At 39.7% G+C, this 15104-nt stretch overlaps 1 protein-coding gene across 3 annotated transcripts in view; it reads right to left on the bottom strand.

Moving 5' to 3' along the window:
* LOC137102953 (kinesin-like protein KIF13B) overlaps positions 1-14928 on the bottom strand; it is a 31859-nt gene extending 16931 nt beyond the window's left edge. The window contains exons 1-18 of one of the 3 annotated variants that reach the window (XM_067482897.1): positions 14766-14928; positions 14564-14654; positions 14201-14280; positions 13050-13143; positions 8982-8994; positions 8825-8885; positions 8208-8300; positions 6719-6899; positions 6407-6494; positions 6131-6265; positions 5898-6010; positions 5294-5405; positions 4508-4720; positions 4304-4414; positions 3947-4081; positions 3591-3721; positions 3030-3116; positions 1579-1769 (exon numbers count right to left, since the gene is read on the bottom strand). In XM_067482897.1, coding sequence (XP_067338998.1) covers positions 1579-1769; positions 3030-3116; positions 3591-3721; positions 3947-4081; positions 4304-4414; positions 4508-4720; positions 5294-5405; positions 5898-6010; positions 6131-6265; positions 6407-6494; positions 6719-6899; positions 8208-8300; positions 8825-8885; positions 8982-8994; positions 13050-13143; positions 14201-14280; positions 14564-14631 — 1906 coding nt within the window. In that variant the 5' untranslated portion in view covers positions 14632-14654; positions 14766-14928. The remainder of the gene's footprint in view (positions 1-1578; positions 1770-3029; positions 3117-3590; positions 3722-3946; positions 4082-4303; positions 4415-4507; positions 4721-5293; positions 5406-5897; positions 6011-6130; positions 6266-6406; positions 6495-6718; positions 6900-8207; positions 8301-8824; positions 8886-8981; positions 8995-13049; positions 13144-14200; positions 14281-14563; positions 14655-14765) is intronic. The other 2 variants (XM_067482898.1, XM_067482899.1) reach the window with 2 other exon arrangements.
* Between the last annotated feature and the right edge of the window lie 176 nt (positions 14929-15104).

Below are 15104 nucleotides of genomic sequence, written 5' to 3'. Positions count from 1 at the left end.
GCATAAATTGGCAAAAAACGTGATCTGATCTTCCCCACAAGTGTTAAATTTTAAATCTCAATTAACACGATGTCTAACCTGATGAAACGCAACCAGTCATGATCTTTTAGGTCTTTATTGAACACACCTATTAAATATACGACGTCATGGTAGAGACAGTAATGTCAACAGTGTTTCAATATCTGGTTGAACGATCTTTAGCAGCAATAACCTCAAACAAGCACTTCCTGTAGCTTTGAATTATACCTAGACAATGTTCAGGAGGAATTTCAGACCATTTTTCCTCCTTAGCACGGCCATATTATTAGGATATCTGATGTATACGGCTCGCTTTATGTCATTTCACAGCATATCTGTTGGGTTGAGGTTTTGGGCTCTGACTAGACTTCTTCTGAGCTTCAGATTGTGTATAGCTACTGTGACATTATTATCCTGTAGGACACCTTGATAAACTTCGGAATTAATTTCCCACAATGTCCGGGTCCAGAGGCAGCAAAGCAGCCCCAACCCATGATGCTCTCTCAACCATACTGCACTTTTAGGATGTTGTTTTCATCTTTTTATGTCACACACACACTGTAGTGCTGTGTGTTCTTACAGACAATTGTACTTTTGTTTCATCTGTCCACAATACATTATTCCAAGTAGTGTTGTGGACTGTCAGGGTGGTTTTTGGGAAACTTGTGTCCCGCCATCGATACCATGCTTGTTCAGTGCTTTTGATATGGTTGACTTTTGATATGGAGATGTTAACCAACTCAAATAAATACCTTCAAGGCTTTAGCTGTTAATCTTGGATTCTTTGTTACCTCACTGAGTGATCTTGGTTGTACACCCACTATAGAGAATAGCCACAGCATGAAGTCATCTCCATTGATGGACATTAGGTCTAACTATGAACTGATAAATATCTAAACTAGTTAAGATTGCTTTGTAACCAGATTGATGCAAATGACAACTCTTGATCGTAGGTCTTCTTAGAGCTCTTTTTAGTGAGGCATGGCTCATATCCCCTCATGCTGCTTGAATTATAAAAAACTATTTTTATAAATGAAGGTAGCTCTAAGCCACATCTCGATTCCCGTTACACTGATTGGACTCCAGCTAATGTTTAGTGACACCAGAAGCACAGTGTTGGCAATAATTTTTCCACTATCACTTTGTATGTTTAATAGCTGTGTTTAAAAAAAATAAAAAAAGACCACGAATGTGTTTCATCAGCTTAAAATTTTTGTGTTTGTTGTTTTTGGTGAAGATCAGATCCCAATTCATCAATAATTTATGTAGAAAAACAGGAAACTGCAAACAGTGTAATGACTTTTTCCTGCGACTCTATTTGCATTATCATTGCAACTATGATACACATACTAAGTATGTGCACACATACTAAGTATGTGCTGACATTTAGAGGGTTTAATATTAATAACTAACTTGTGATCTGGTATGTAAAAATGGTACAAAGACTACTTCATGCATAGGTTTGATCAAATCTCATATCCTAAAGTATAAAGCCTGTCTTGCCTGCATGCACATTTTATAACTTGTGACAAACTAATTTTTTGCCATCGTCTGCCTTACCATTGTGGCCCATGCCTTTCATCATGACCTCAGCTTGGGCGAATTCGTAACCGAAGTTCGACTCGCTCGACACGCTGCTGGATGCATCAAATTCTACCTCCAGCCGGTCCGTGCTCATACACATTTTCATCGCAGCACCACTTTCATCATCCTGACCTCCTCCGTGGACCATACATCTGGGCAGGCTTATTCTGCGTGTGTTCGTGAGCAGGTGGTGGTTGTAGATCAGTAAGTGAGAGTCAAAAAAAAGCAAGCATAAACACTTGTAAATAGATGTCTTGAAGTGGTACATTTTTTCTCATTAACATACACCCGTCAGGCATAACGTTATCTCCAATGCATCTTTTACAAACCAATACAGTGGCTCTGCCATGAATTTGATTTTTACAAGGTTATAATTTCTCAGTTTCTAGGTTGAAAATGTCAGAAAGGTGATAATTCTACTATGTGTTTATTATTTAAAGTGGGTATTGGAGTTGTACTTGAGCATAATATAAGAAGAGGTGGTTCTATAGTTTTTGCCACCTGATTTATGTTATATAGGGGGGCCAAAACTTCACAGGAAGTTGGGTTCTGTTTTCGTTTTTAGGGAGGCTGCTGAGCATGCAGAGTTTGGTAGTTCATTCCACCATCGTTGGATCAATGAGCTGAAGTGTTTTGCTTGGTGTCTTGTGTGTGGTGATGGGACCACCAGACGTCCTTCCTTGGCATAGTGCAGTGAACAGGAAGGATTGTAGACCTGAATAAGAGCTTTTAAGCAGGCAGCAGCTGTTGAGTTGACCACTCTATAGGGTCAGAGCTTTGAACTTAATGTGGGCAGCTACAGGAAGCCAGCGCAAAGATCTGAAGAGTGGTGTGATTTGTCTACTTTTTGCTGATTACAAATATTTTTTTTTTTTAATGTGACATGCTGCTACTTTTTTAATTATCTGGAGGGGTCTTATTGAGCATGCTGATACCCCTGTCAAAGGAGACTTGCAGTAATCGAGACGAGATATGACCAGTTCCTGCCCAATGAGTTGGGTTAATATTCAGAAAGTTAGGCTCTGATCTTTCTAATGTTGTAGAGGATAAATCCACATGCCCTAGAGACAGAGGAGATGCAGTTGGTGAAGCGCAGTTGATCACCGATGATGACCCCCAGATTTCTGGCAGACTTTGCAGGGAATATCAGTAAGGACCCAATGTTGATGCTGATGTTGTGTAGTATTGAATGTCTAGGTAGGAAGACTAGAGATTCAGTTTTGGAGAGGTTGATTTAAAATGTCCCTCTCTTATCCAAGCAGAGATGTCAGACAGGTAGAAATGCTAACTATGCATTAAAGATAATGTTAATGTTGATTACAAAAACTCTTTGTTTTACTCTTTTTGCCATTTCAAAAGGATGGAGGTATGAACCTTTAAACATGACTATATACATATTCACGGTCAATATGACAGGTGTTACAAACCTGAAGAAGTGGTTGTTACCCCACAGGATTCGGTCACCGTGATGAAGCTGGACTGGGCTGGAAACTACAGAGCCATTCAAAAATGTTCTACAAAAGGAGAAAGAACTGATGTAACAAACATGACACGCTAGATGAGATAACAGCCTGCTTTTAGCGCAGTTTTCACCAACTCCAATTTGGCTCTTTAGTTGCTAAATACTCCACTACTAGTACTTCGTGTTCACCAAATAATTGATTTGCTACAAACCGAGAAACTGACAAAACACAGTAAAGCTGCAAATAAAGAGAACAGCCGAGTGAAAATGATCAAGGGGTTTGCAGCTTCAAGTGACCCTGTTTATGTTAAAACACATAAAACTAAATGTTTGTCATTATCTAATGCTGTGACTTAAGAGTCCTCCTGATGTTAATGTTGGAGTGTTTTTGCTACCCAATGTTAAGTATCTTGAGTAGAAAGAATTATAAATTAGTGGTGCACTGAGATGCCCTCTGGGAAGTTACAGTCCATTTGCCAATTAAACAAACAAGACTTGCAGTGTCATTCCCCCCCCGACTACACACCGAGCATTGCGGTTTGGAGTCAGCACAACGCCGGTGTTCTCGTTGATGTCGATAACACAGTGCTCAGCCTGGATGGCCATCCCACACAGCTGGATGTCTTGCGAGTTGGCCGAGCCAACACGTGTGTGCTCCTGGAAACAGGACACGCCGCACAGAGGAAAGATGGTTACAACACACTTGCTGGTGTACAAGTGCAATTTTAATGAAAAAAAACATGCCATTTAGCCTCTGCAGAACTGGTGTGTGTGTGTGTGTGTGTGTGTGTGTGTGTGTGTGTGTGTGTGTGTGTGTGTGTGTGTGTGTGTGTGTGTGTGTGTGTGTGTGTGTGTGTGTGTGTGTGTGTGTGTGTGGAGTACCTTCAAATAGTAGACCAGCAGCTCATTGAGGGCAGGGTCAGCATTAAGGTTAACCAGGAAACACTTATCGTCAACTACTCTGATGCCAGAAGACTGCAAGGAAATGCCCAAGCTTTCCAGTTGCTTCTGACGCTCCTACAGGAAACACATTCTCCATTTATTAATCCATGAATGGATTAGTTGATTAATTGATTAGCAGCATTGTAGCTGCTCACACAGGAAAAAGGTGTTTAAAGGCTTAAGAAGATCAGCTGAGAAAACCTTAATGTTGAATAAAACTTGAATGAACTGAATTAAATATGTATTCAATCACAGTGAAATCAAGTTTTTTTTGTGTAAACCATATGTGTGTGTTACCTGTGCAACAGCCTCAGTCTTTCTCAGTTTGTCCTCCCAGGTGACTGTCATTTCCTGAATTAGTTTCTCTGATTCCTCCAGTCGTTCCTTTAGCTCAGGGGCCTTCAGAGACTGAGGGTGACACAACTTGCATTATGTGCTGTCCCATGATGACAAAATTCACAGCACTTTTCAAAGGGGGTTTCACGTAAAACCAATTTGAACCTCAGCCTTGGTAAGCTGCTCCTTTAGCTTCTCCACTTCCTCTCGCAGCTCTCGGATGATCCTGGCATTGGGGTCTTCATTGACCACAGCATGGTTGACGATATTCTTGGCCCTATCAGCATATCGCAGGGTGGACAGTGTCTCATCATAGTTGTCTCCTGCTGGGCTAATAGTGGCGACCATGGCAGTGCGGCTGTTCCCTCCAAGGCTATCCTGCACGATCGAACGTAGTGTTACACACGTAAACCTCTGAACCAACAAAAAAGTGTCAAACCTGATAACTGATAAGATAATGTATTAATGTGCTGATTATTCAATATTTTGATTGTGCTGTGTTAGAGAGTGAACAAGGTTACTACAGGTTTTAGAAAATTACAGTTAACACTGTTACCATGCTTTGGATCCAGATTAAAGACTCAGAGCTGGCAAAAGAATCTTTTTTCTGAGCAGAAATAACCAGCAGAGCCTTAAAAATGGGCAAAATAAAAAGCACAAACCTTAATACTGTGAGACACTTACGTCCCCTTTATTTTTATTTTAAAAAAGCATATGGTATTATTACACCACTGTGGATTTCAGTGCAGTGCCAAAGGAGTTAGTTCCTTTAATCTTAAAAAAGGGAGTTTTCATTTATTAAAAGGTTTGAATAATCTTCAATTCCTTATGCTTTGATAAGTATGGTGAAGGTCATATGACAGAAGAAGCAAATTGATCACAGTTAACAAGCAAAACTCCTGCATTGGAATCTTTACTAACACAGTCTGTTGCAGTATACTCTCATTGTACCTTGAGCAGCCAGGTGAGAACAGAGTCTCTGTAGGGAACAAATTTGTTCTTGCTGCTCCCTGCTCCCTGGTCGGCCAAGGCTGAGATAACTAAACCTAGAGTGCTGAGAGACCTGGTGGGAGAGAAATGGAGAGAAGGGACATGAGAACAGACAGCAATACAGCAGAGAAGCAAATAATGGGGAAAGCAGTTATGTTATGGAGTTTACACTGTTTATTAGGGCAGATTTAGCCTGAAACTCTTTTACCTAAATAATAAAACTGGATCACAGATGATTATAAGTACAGTGATTACTGTAGTTACTAGTTACTTTGATATAAACTAGCCATTGTTATAGCCTGTGAACATAGTTTATGTATTTATAGACATTAGCAAAAGAAAAGAAAACGTACACTCACTGTCTACTGACCAGTGTGCCAGTTAATTTGTACTTTTACTTTCACTGATTGTAGCGTATAAATGTATGTTTCATTGTCCTTTTGATTTTCATCTACATTTCTATAGTGTGGCAGCATTACTTTCAATGAGGAAATCAATCTCAGTGCTCTCTCTCAATCTCTCTGACACTGCAGTTGCAGTGTATATTTATTGTCTGTTGACTCACTTATTGATGTTGCTGCCCTCTTTCAGTCTTTCTCCTGCTGCTCCGGTCTTTGCTGCCCGCTCACTGCCAGCCAGATCCACCAAACTCAGCTTGCTCACCTTCTCTCCTTTTGTCTGATGTGAACGCACACACACACAAATATATATAATTAATTTCAGTTCTAAAATCGTCTTTTTACTGTGATTTCTATTAATGTATGTACCGTACTGTAAGTTTCAATGTGTGTGTCCTACCCCCGACTGTAGGTCCATGAGTGTGTGCGTGAGGATGATATTGAACACAGCATGTGATCTGCTGCTCTCTTCATTCATGTTTGTGGCTGCTACTGTGCGAGATTTATTTCCCTCTGACATCAGAGACTCGATGTCCTGTTGGAGACAGAGATAACACAAACAAACATGTCGAGTCTGAATTTATCCTGATGAAATACACTTGTCTCAGTTGGCAACCCAATGTAATGAAAGGAGAGAAAACAGATCAGAATTTAGATATAGCTCATAAAGTTGTACCTTGTAGCTGGCCACAGCCAGGCGGGACAGGCCATCTACATAAGGCCCAAAGACTTTGTGTTCTCTTACTCGCAGCACTTGTCGACTTCTGGAGAATCAGAGCAAGAAATATAAACAAACATAGCATCGGAACTTTTGCAACATCGTGTATAACTTTTTAATGACAACGAAAGTTAAATGACAAACTTTCAGACACTGATATCTAAACAGAGGTCCACGTCAATATCTAGAGCTTTTACCGGCAGGGTCAGGCAAATTAAATATGCCAGTGACTCCCTGTTCTAATGTAAGCTACTCTAAACAGTCCCTTACCCTTTGGGGTCAAGAAGGTCTCGGACCTTCTCGTTGTAAATCTCCATGTAGGAGACCTCCACAGTGAAGCTCTCTCCTTCCCGGGCCTCCTGCACAATCCTGCTGAACAAGGAGCTGCAGAGCCGAGGGATTAGACCGGGCTGCTCTGCCGAGCCCATCATGGTGTAGGATTTCCCAGAGCCTGAAGACACATTCTTATTTTATGTCCACATTTCAAGCAAACAATAAGCCAAGAGAATTAACAATATTAACCAGAGTCTACTTTTCATACTAATTGAGGTATGAGGGACACTATTTTCAGACTTTAAAAAAAAAATTAAACTATTGAGTATTGGTAGGGTGTCTGAAGAAAGAAACTCTGTATGCATGAGGACTCTAAATCAAAAACTGCACGACAACATTTGTCATGCTATCAAGTAAGGATAAATTAACACTCCAAAATAAAATATGCGTCTCTAAAGATGAGTTAGCAGTGCAAAAGGAGCCTACAAATGTGAGCCAAAGTGTGAAAGGTCCCAGTTAGATGGTAATGCAGCGTGGATTGATATAGTGCGGATATAATGTAAAGCAGACTCAGTATTGTGGTATTGTGGATTTGAAGTTGACATGCTATGGGAGTTGCTCTGACCCATTTGTCTACTCATTACAATGTGGCTTTTGTCGAGGTCGCTCAAATCCTTACACTTCTCTTCTTCCAACATATCAACTTAAGGAAAAAAGGTTTACTTGCTGCCTAAAAAAAGAAAAAGAAAACATCCACCCACCTCTAGGTGCCAAAGTACCCGAGATAGTCAATGTTATTCAATTCACTTGTCTGTGGTCAGAATTTTACGGCTGATCAATGTATTTATATGATGTTTGTTTCTTTGCATGGTAGAGTTTAAACTTACATTTGTGGATGCAGCAACAAATGCTTTTCACTGACAATGGTCCAAAAGGGTCCTTGAGCCCCATTCTACTAGAATCAGTTGGTTTTTAATGCAGTACTCTCAGATGGCCCGAAGACTGTGGTCATTCAATATAGTTTTTTGTCTCTTGAGTACATGTTTTTTCCGGATTTTATGAATCTTATGATGATGAGATTATGATGAGAAAAATTTTCTCAAGACACTGAACAATGCTACCTTTCACAGTGAGGTGAACCAAATCACATCCTTAAATCTAGACTACTAAATACCCAATTACCCAATTCATGTAAGATGTTCCACCTAGTGTGTTTTATTTAGCATAATATGGGTTTGAATTTTTTTGTTGCCAACATTTTTGAGACATGTTGCTGGCATCAAATAAAAAAAAACATTTCTCTGTTTCAACATTTGATATGTCTTTGTACCATTTGCATTCAAAAGTAGGATTTGCAAATCACTGCATTACATTCATAATTACTTTTTGGACACATTGCTAACTTTGTCTGCAAATGGTGTTTATAGGTCCAGTATTAACATTACAAAGAGCTTTTAATTCTGAGGTTTGCAGGTTTAAACATTACCTGTCTGTCCATATGCGAAAATGCAGGCATTGTAGCCCATGAAGGCATTGTTCAGCAGACTTTCCCCAAGGCACTGGAACACTACATCCTGGCCTGCACAGACATTAGAAAACAAACACTTTAATATCTCCAAGCACAGACTGTGACAAGCAGAAGTGATAAACTCTTCTTTGAAGATAACTTTAGTAACAAAGCATAATAGAGGACAGGCTAAGGAGGAAAAGCGTTAAGGGAAACACTAAACCACATTTCTGAGTTCCTCACTCTTTATGTACTAGACAAGATTAGAACAGACACGGTGGTGATTTTATTCAGATTTGACACAGGCTGCTGAATTATTAATAGCTTTCACAGTGTAACAAAAACCCCACCGGCAATGGTTTTGTTTTACTCTTTCACAATCTAGAGGACACCAGCACTAATCTTGATAAACTATGCGTAACATTTCATCTACCCCCTGAACAGTCCCTTTCTTGGACTCCATAAATAGTTCAGAGTCTCAGGAAACATTCTGTCAGGAGATAAGTTTAAAAATGACTCACCAAGCTGTGAAGTTACACAAGCTAAAAACAGAACGCATCAAATCATGTAGAAAACACTGTGCAAAAAGCGCTAACCTGCAAACTTGTCTTTTTGAGATTCATCCATGGACCAGAAACAGTAGTCATAAGCAAAAACCTAAGGAGAACATATACAAGAGTTCATGAATCTACAAAAAACGAAACACCTCTATCCAACTTTTATTCAAACTATAATTTAAAGTCTGGTTCTCACCTTTGACTGGTTTCTGGGGATGACGGAGAGAAGAAACAAAAGTACAAATGTATTATTAGAGCAGAAAAAGCATATCTGGACACTGGGAAAGGTAGAAATAGCTAGAACTAGCATATGTTATTTTTCTCCATTTTATCTAAAAACTAAAATTAATGTAACCTTTAGTTAAACAGTACAACCAATCAAACTAAGAGGAAAAGAACTGCTGTTTATCATTCTGCCTTTGCAGCAAGTCATGAGGCCTGGAAGAAGGAAATGAAAAGATTTTTCTAAAATTTTGCTCTTAGCTGCAGGAACGGATTTTTAGATGGGCCCACCATGCACAAGCATGCTCACATGCTGCATGTCTCACTTGTTGGGCACTGACTCAGTAACACAAGTATGTCAGTAAGACTAGATGTTCTGTAGCTTTTCTGTGGCAATTTTAAAAAGTGCAACAAAGACCACTGCGGGGTCACCAGGGGTAACATGGTAAAGGAAAAGGAGCATTTAAAGGATGAGGTGGTTTAATCGTAGCAAAGATTAAAAATCTGTCAAGGTAACTAATCCTCTTTGGCTCATTGTGAATTAAGAGGGAAATGTGACCTTCAACAGCACTAAGCAGAACCTCACAGCCTTCCACTGACAGTGAGGCAGAGGCTGAGCCTAAATCTCTGCATTCTTACAGGGCACTCAGTCACTGTGTTAGTTTCATCCCATGTATCAGTCAGCAAACACATTATCACATTCCAGCAAGCAAATGTCAAATTTAATTAGAATATTGGACTTTTGAGTTTTACGTCTGCATAAAATCATTAACTGCTCTTCTTCCTGTAATATTTAGCATCTTATTCCAAAAGATATAGTTTGGGAAGTTGATTGCAGGTTTGTTTGAGCTTTCATGGTGATGCTAGTTCAGTCTTCGATAATGCCCTCGAGGAAGGAGTTCTGACTATGATGTTGTTTTAGAAGATTACCCAAACCGAGAGTTTGCAACCAGCTAGAATAAATGTGGTCTTCCTTTGTGGTTGGTGTTTCCCAAAGGGGGAGAATTTATTTTAGTTGGTTGCATAAATAAAAATATTTAAAATTGACAAATAACTACAAAAATATTGGTCTACCAAAAAACAAAAAAAAAAAAAGAAAATCCGAACAGTGCTCAAAACACACAGTCTTTACCGAAGCTGAAATATTATGGGGTTTAAAAAAGGCTGCAAATGTAGTTTTGTCCACACACACTGGAAGGGGGCTGTAATGAAACAAGGCATCCCTATGTGAAACTTGGCTGATCCATGAAAGAGCAACATTAAGTCCTGTGCTGGCAAGGACATTCCTGAGATAACTGGCAGTGCCTCAGAGCTCCAAGGAGTCACTAATGGAGAGGGAAGAGAAAAGTACAAGCGGCAAGTCTATGACCAACAACATCCAGGACTACAAAACTAGGCAAGCAGACATTACTGACACCGTACAAAGCAGTGCTCAAAGTCAGGATAAAAAAAAAAAAAGAACAAACAATTCTTTTACAAAGACATAAAAAAAAAAACTTCAAAAAGGAGAATTGTTATCAGCGCCAATCCTAGATAAGAAATGGACACAAATTTAGTTTCGTTTTCTGCATGGGCTGATAATTATTTCAGGAATAATTCAAGGTCGATGAACAGCATGTGCAGTAAAATTAAACTTGTAAAACTATGGTTTTACAAAGCCATTCTAAAGGCATGGCATTTGTGCTATGCATCAATTATTAAATGCAGCAACAAAGCTTTGTTAGTCTCTAGCATCTCAAGGGTCTATTAGCCCCTGCTGTATTTCTAGATTCAGCAGTAAAGGGTACCCCGACATATTAACTCCCTCGCTGACAAGGATTTTGCTGGTCAGATCATTTCCGGACAGATGCAACTGAACTGCTTCATGAGCCTAGAAGACTGCACTGATGCAGAAACCAGCATTTTCTACTTAAAATAATTTCATTTCATTAGCCTTTATTTTGATACTTAAATATTAAGTGATTATTCATTGTACTTATTAATGCATCTTTGTACAATTTACAGAAGTTGATCTGATTTAGGATTGAGGTCCTCTCAAATAAGACCGACTATTGGATGACAGCAGTGAGGTTCTAGTATCCTGAATATTGCACTAAGCCTGTAAAACCTGTTCACATCAAGCCCAAAAGTGGAAACATGCTGTAGCTGGAACATGTCAGGGCCTAAAAAGTTGCATGCACATTCAAAAATGCATAGTATAACCATAAAATATTGGAGTCTTTCCCAAAGACAAAGAGAAGACTTCATACTCTCATGCCTAAAAGGGATTGTTGTGAGGCTTATTAACTGAACAAGGTAACCTGAGAAGGGGCCCCAACCTGCAGAGAGGATGTACCTGCACTGTTCTGACTCACTGCCTGGCTGGCTGCTACAAAAGGAACTGCTTCATCAAATGTCAACATATACAGAGAACAATACACTTTTTCTATCTATACCATCAGTTTGCTACGTCATTAATGCAGCGCGCTGGTGTAAGTTCTGTATTCGTATTAAACTAAGTACAAATTCTGTAACATAAATTTGGGTCTGACTCTAAAGCCTGACTCTATACTTCCCTCTTTTGTTTTTAATTCCATGAATTTACCATCTTAACAGACACACCTTCTGTAAAGAGAGGAGTAATGCAAGAAGGAAAGAAAGGGGGTGGAAGAATGAAATAAGAGTAATACACAAGAAGGAGGATGGGGTGGGGTGAGGGTTGGATCTGAGGTTCTTGCAAGCAACTGCGTACTAACCAAACAGGCTTTTCAGTGACTTTATAATCTCTTCTGCCAGTAATCCTGAGGGAATGAAATAGAATAAATTCCTACACTGCAAGTCATATGTCATTCCAAATGATTAAGACATTTTACTAAATTAGAGCCTGGAGTTCAAAATCACCAACAAACCGAGACTTGAAGGACTATAAAAGTCCTACTGGCTGCATAAAGCTGCAGTAGATCCCCAATGTAGACATGCGCTTAACTATCTAGGCCAAAAAAAACTTATCATCTCAATTTGATGTGGAACCAGTATAAAGATTAGCCTAACAATCAAACTCTTGAAATACCTGATCTACAACACAGCATGCTGGATTCAGGACTAACTGTAAGAGATCTAGATACAATCTAGTAAATAAGCAGCGAAATCCTGATTTTATCCAGATATTATGCAGAGGAGCTGTATGTGAAAGTGCAAATGTACTAGTAAGTTGGCCCAGACATTTTGTGAATTTTACCCAGCAAGCTCCCTATTACAAAGTTTGGATAATATCCGACTTGACACATGTGTAAACAGAATAGGTAATAAACAGGGGAATAACCAGCAAGTGAGAGGGTGTGTTGAGGATCTATTTTCTGGAATTGCCACAAAAGCAAACAAATGGTGACAGATAACCTGATGGTGACAAAACACTTTGTACTAAGACAATACCAACAACGGCCAACTGGATAGATGAAAAATTTGTGAACTTCTCTTGGTAAGGGCAGATATTAAAATTGTAAAACATTTTCAAGACTGTGTCATATGTGAAGTTAGATGTGCTGTAAACAAAAGACTGCAATTTCCGCAGCCTACTTTATACGTCACGTCCTTCACTTTACACACTGCCCACATTAAACTGCCCAGTACTGTATTTCCTCATAAGCGAAAAATCCCCTGATATATGCACTGCAGGTGTGAAAGAGCAACTCTGGAGAATAACTCAAACTGATTCTTCAGATATTCACTGAAGTTGCATGTTTGAGGGTTTTTTTTTGTTTTTTTTTTACATTTTGTTGTTTTAGACTCTACAATCATTGGCTTCATGACCCGAGATCAACTTGCGTGATTCAAGTCCACACCTCTGCAATAATTAACTACAACCGTTTCATAAGTTAGACAAAACCATAAAAAATAATTTGAAGATCCCACTGTGGGTAGAGCAGGACCAAAAGGAAGATGTGTCCCTTCTATGAAAGCAGAAAAAAATAAAACCCTGCAAAATGACTCAACTTACAAAAAAATGCGCAATTACCCCAAGATGACATAGTAAATGAGGATGTGAAACTGTGCTGCTGCTCACCGTGGGTCACTTTTGTTCACATTAGTGATGGCTGGATGCAGAACTGTCTGGTTCCCCTCCATCTCCACCACACATTTTGTTTTTAAGTCTCTCTCTGAATTGAAACAGAAGACAAGAAGAAAATGATGTGTTTTTAATAATAAAACAGGAATATGCTTTTACCTGCAATTACTAACAGAATTCTGACAGCTGAACTCAGCTTAAGGTAATATTTATGAGACCTAAAACGTCCTATTCACAATGTAAAACTTTTTAATTACTTTTCATAAATAGCTCTCCAACGCTTACAAAGTACTTTTTAAATAGTTGAAACAACATGACGCATGCACAAATATAGCAGTGTAGAAATCCAGGATTCAAACAATGTGTGTGTGTGTGTGCCAGATCATCATGATCGCAAGACCAACACGGAGAGCCAGGCAATCACTTTATTGATGACGATGATTCATACGGGACTCGCCTGTGCAAACATTATGCTAGTTTACTAGTCCCTGAGCACACACACACACTACGAAAAAGCAGGGTCACACCTTCTCTTCCTCATTCCTACCTACAGCAGTAGGTTTTACAGGCGGGGACAGTGCTCAAACTTCCTGTCAGAACAGGAATTAGGGCACAAGTGTTGGAAGATTCTGCAGAGTTTTATTGTAAACAGCACATATGCAGTTTGTGAAAGGCAATATATAAAACTCAAGGTTAAACTCGAGGCAGTTCAGCACACACAGAGATCTGCTGGCTGACACGTCTGTCAAGCTCAGCTGTTGTCAGAGACCATTCAGGTCAGTAATAGTGCATCTATAGTCCAATTTCTGTCAGGGTGTGAAGTCAGTGTCTCGTCAATATTTTTCCCTTGTCCACTCCCAGATCACTCCAGCCAAATGTATCCCAAGGAGAAGCACAATAACTTTTTCAGAGCTTAACATTGATTTTTTTTTTTTTTTTTTTTTTTTTTTTAACTCCCGTAAAACCCCCCAACAATAAGCCAAAAACTACACACAGACTCACGGAGAGCAGTAACCCGCGCTGCAAACGTCCCCTTTGCAATTGGTGAAAATACATTTGCTCGATTTATTTAAAGAGAAATTATTCTTTGTATTTCATCAGCGTAACTGCCAGAGGTGCCACAGGTATTTTGCGACATGGTTACTCACCTCTCCTGTTCAATGGTCGCACACGAACAGCGACCTTTACGTTGGATGTCTGGCTCTTGTCATCCATGGTGCCACCTGACCTGTGGTAAATAAGTATAATCCAACAATCTCTTTATATATTAGTCCTACATGCCTTAACATTTCCCATTATTTCCCCCCAAACACGTTCTTTTATTTTGCCAACGCAGCTTCATTGCGCGTGAGGCAAAACTCTATAAATAAACAAGTACAGCACGCGACAGGCTGCTGCTCATTATCTCAATGGTCAAACTTAAACACGGCTACAGGAATCTTGTGAGCGTTTAACTAAAAGCCCCAGTGGGTTCAAGTACAAGCAACGTTGTTAGGAGTAGTAGAACAAACCGTGTGGAGCAGTGCCGAGTTGCTTCCCTGTCCGACTTCCCACAGGAACCTTGAAATACACTCGGCATCTAGCCGGGGACGCTAACGAGGGCTGGATGACAGGAGTAAATACACATATGTTCACAGTGACCGGTAATAAATGTAACTGACTGTGGACAAAAAAAAAAGCTGGCGTTTGTTTGACTTTTGGAAATATACTTACGAAAGTACACAGTTCATAGTGTCGACTCTTCCACCTGTTGCATTTCCTGAAAGTTCCCGCAGAGATCAATCAGGCCATGTCAAGTCGCAGCTAAAGGGATTTGCTGTGAGATTTACTGAGTTCCAAGTTCCGCTGGTGAGCTCTGCTCTGCACCGTCTCCCACAACGGTGTTGAGCGCCGCAGTGTGGATCCACATGCATTACAAGTCAGTGCTTTTACTTCAAGGGGGTTTGTGCAAAACATGTTTAGAAAAAGAATACTACGTTATTCTCATTTATAGTTAATTAAAGTCATACAACACAGACACACTGCAGAACACACTGGAACAGTTACTTTAGA

The sequence above is a fragment of the Channa argus genome, chromosome 17 (assembly GCF_033026475.1).
Source record: "Channa argus isolate prfri chromosome 17, Channa argus male v1.0, whole genome shotgun sequence".
Classification (NCBI taxonomy): Eukaryota; Metazoa; Chordata; class Actinopteri; order Anabantiformes; family Channidae; genus Channa; species Channa argus.
Note: the sequence above shows the minus strand (reverse complement) of the source record. Positions and strands in the feature narration are given on the sequence as shown.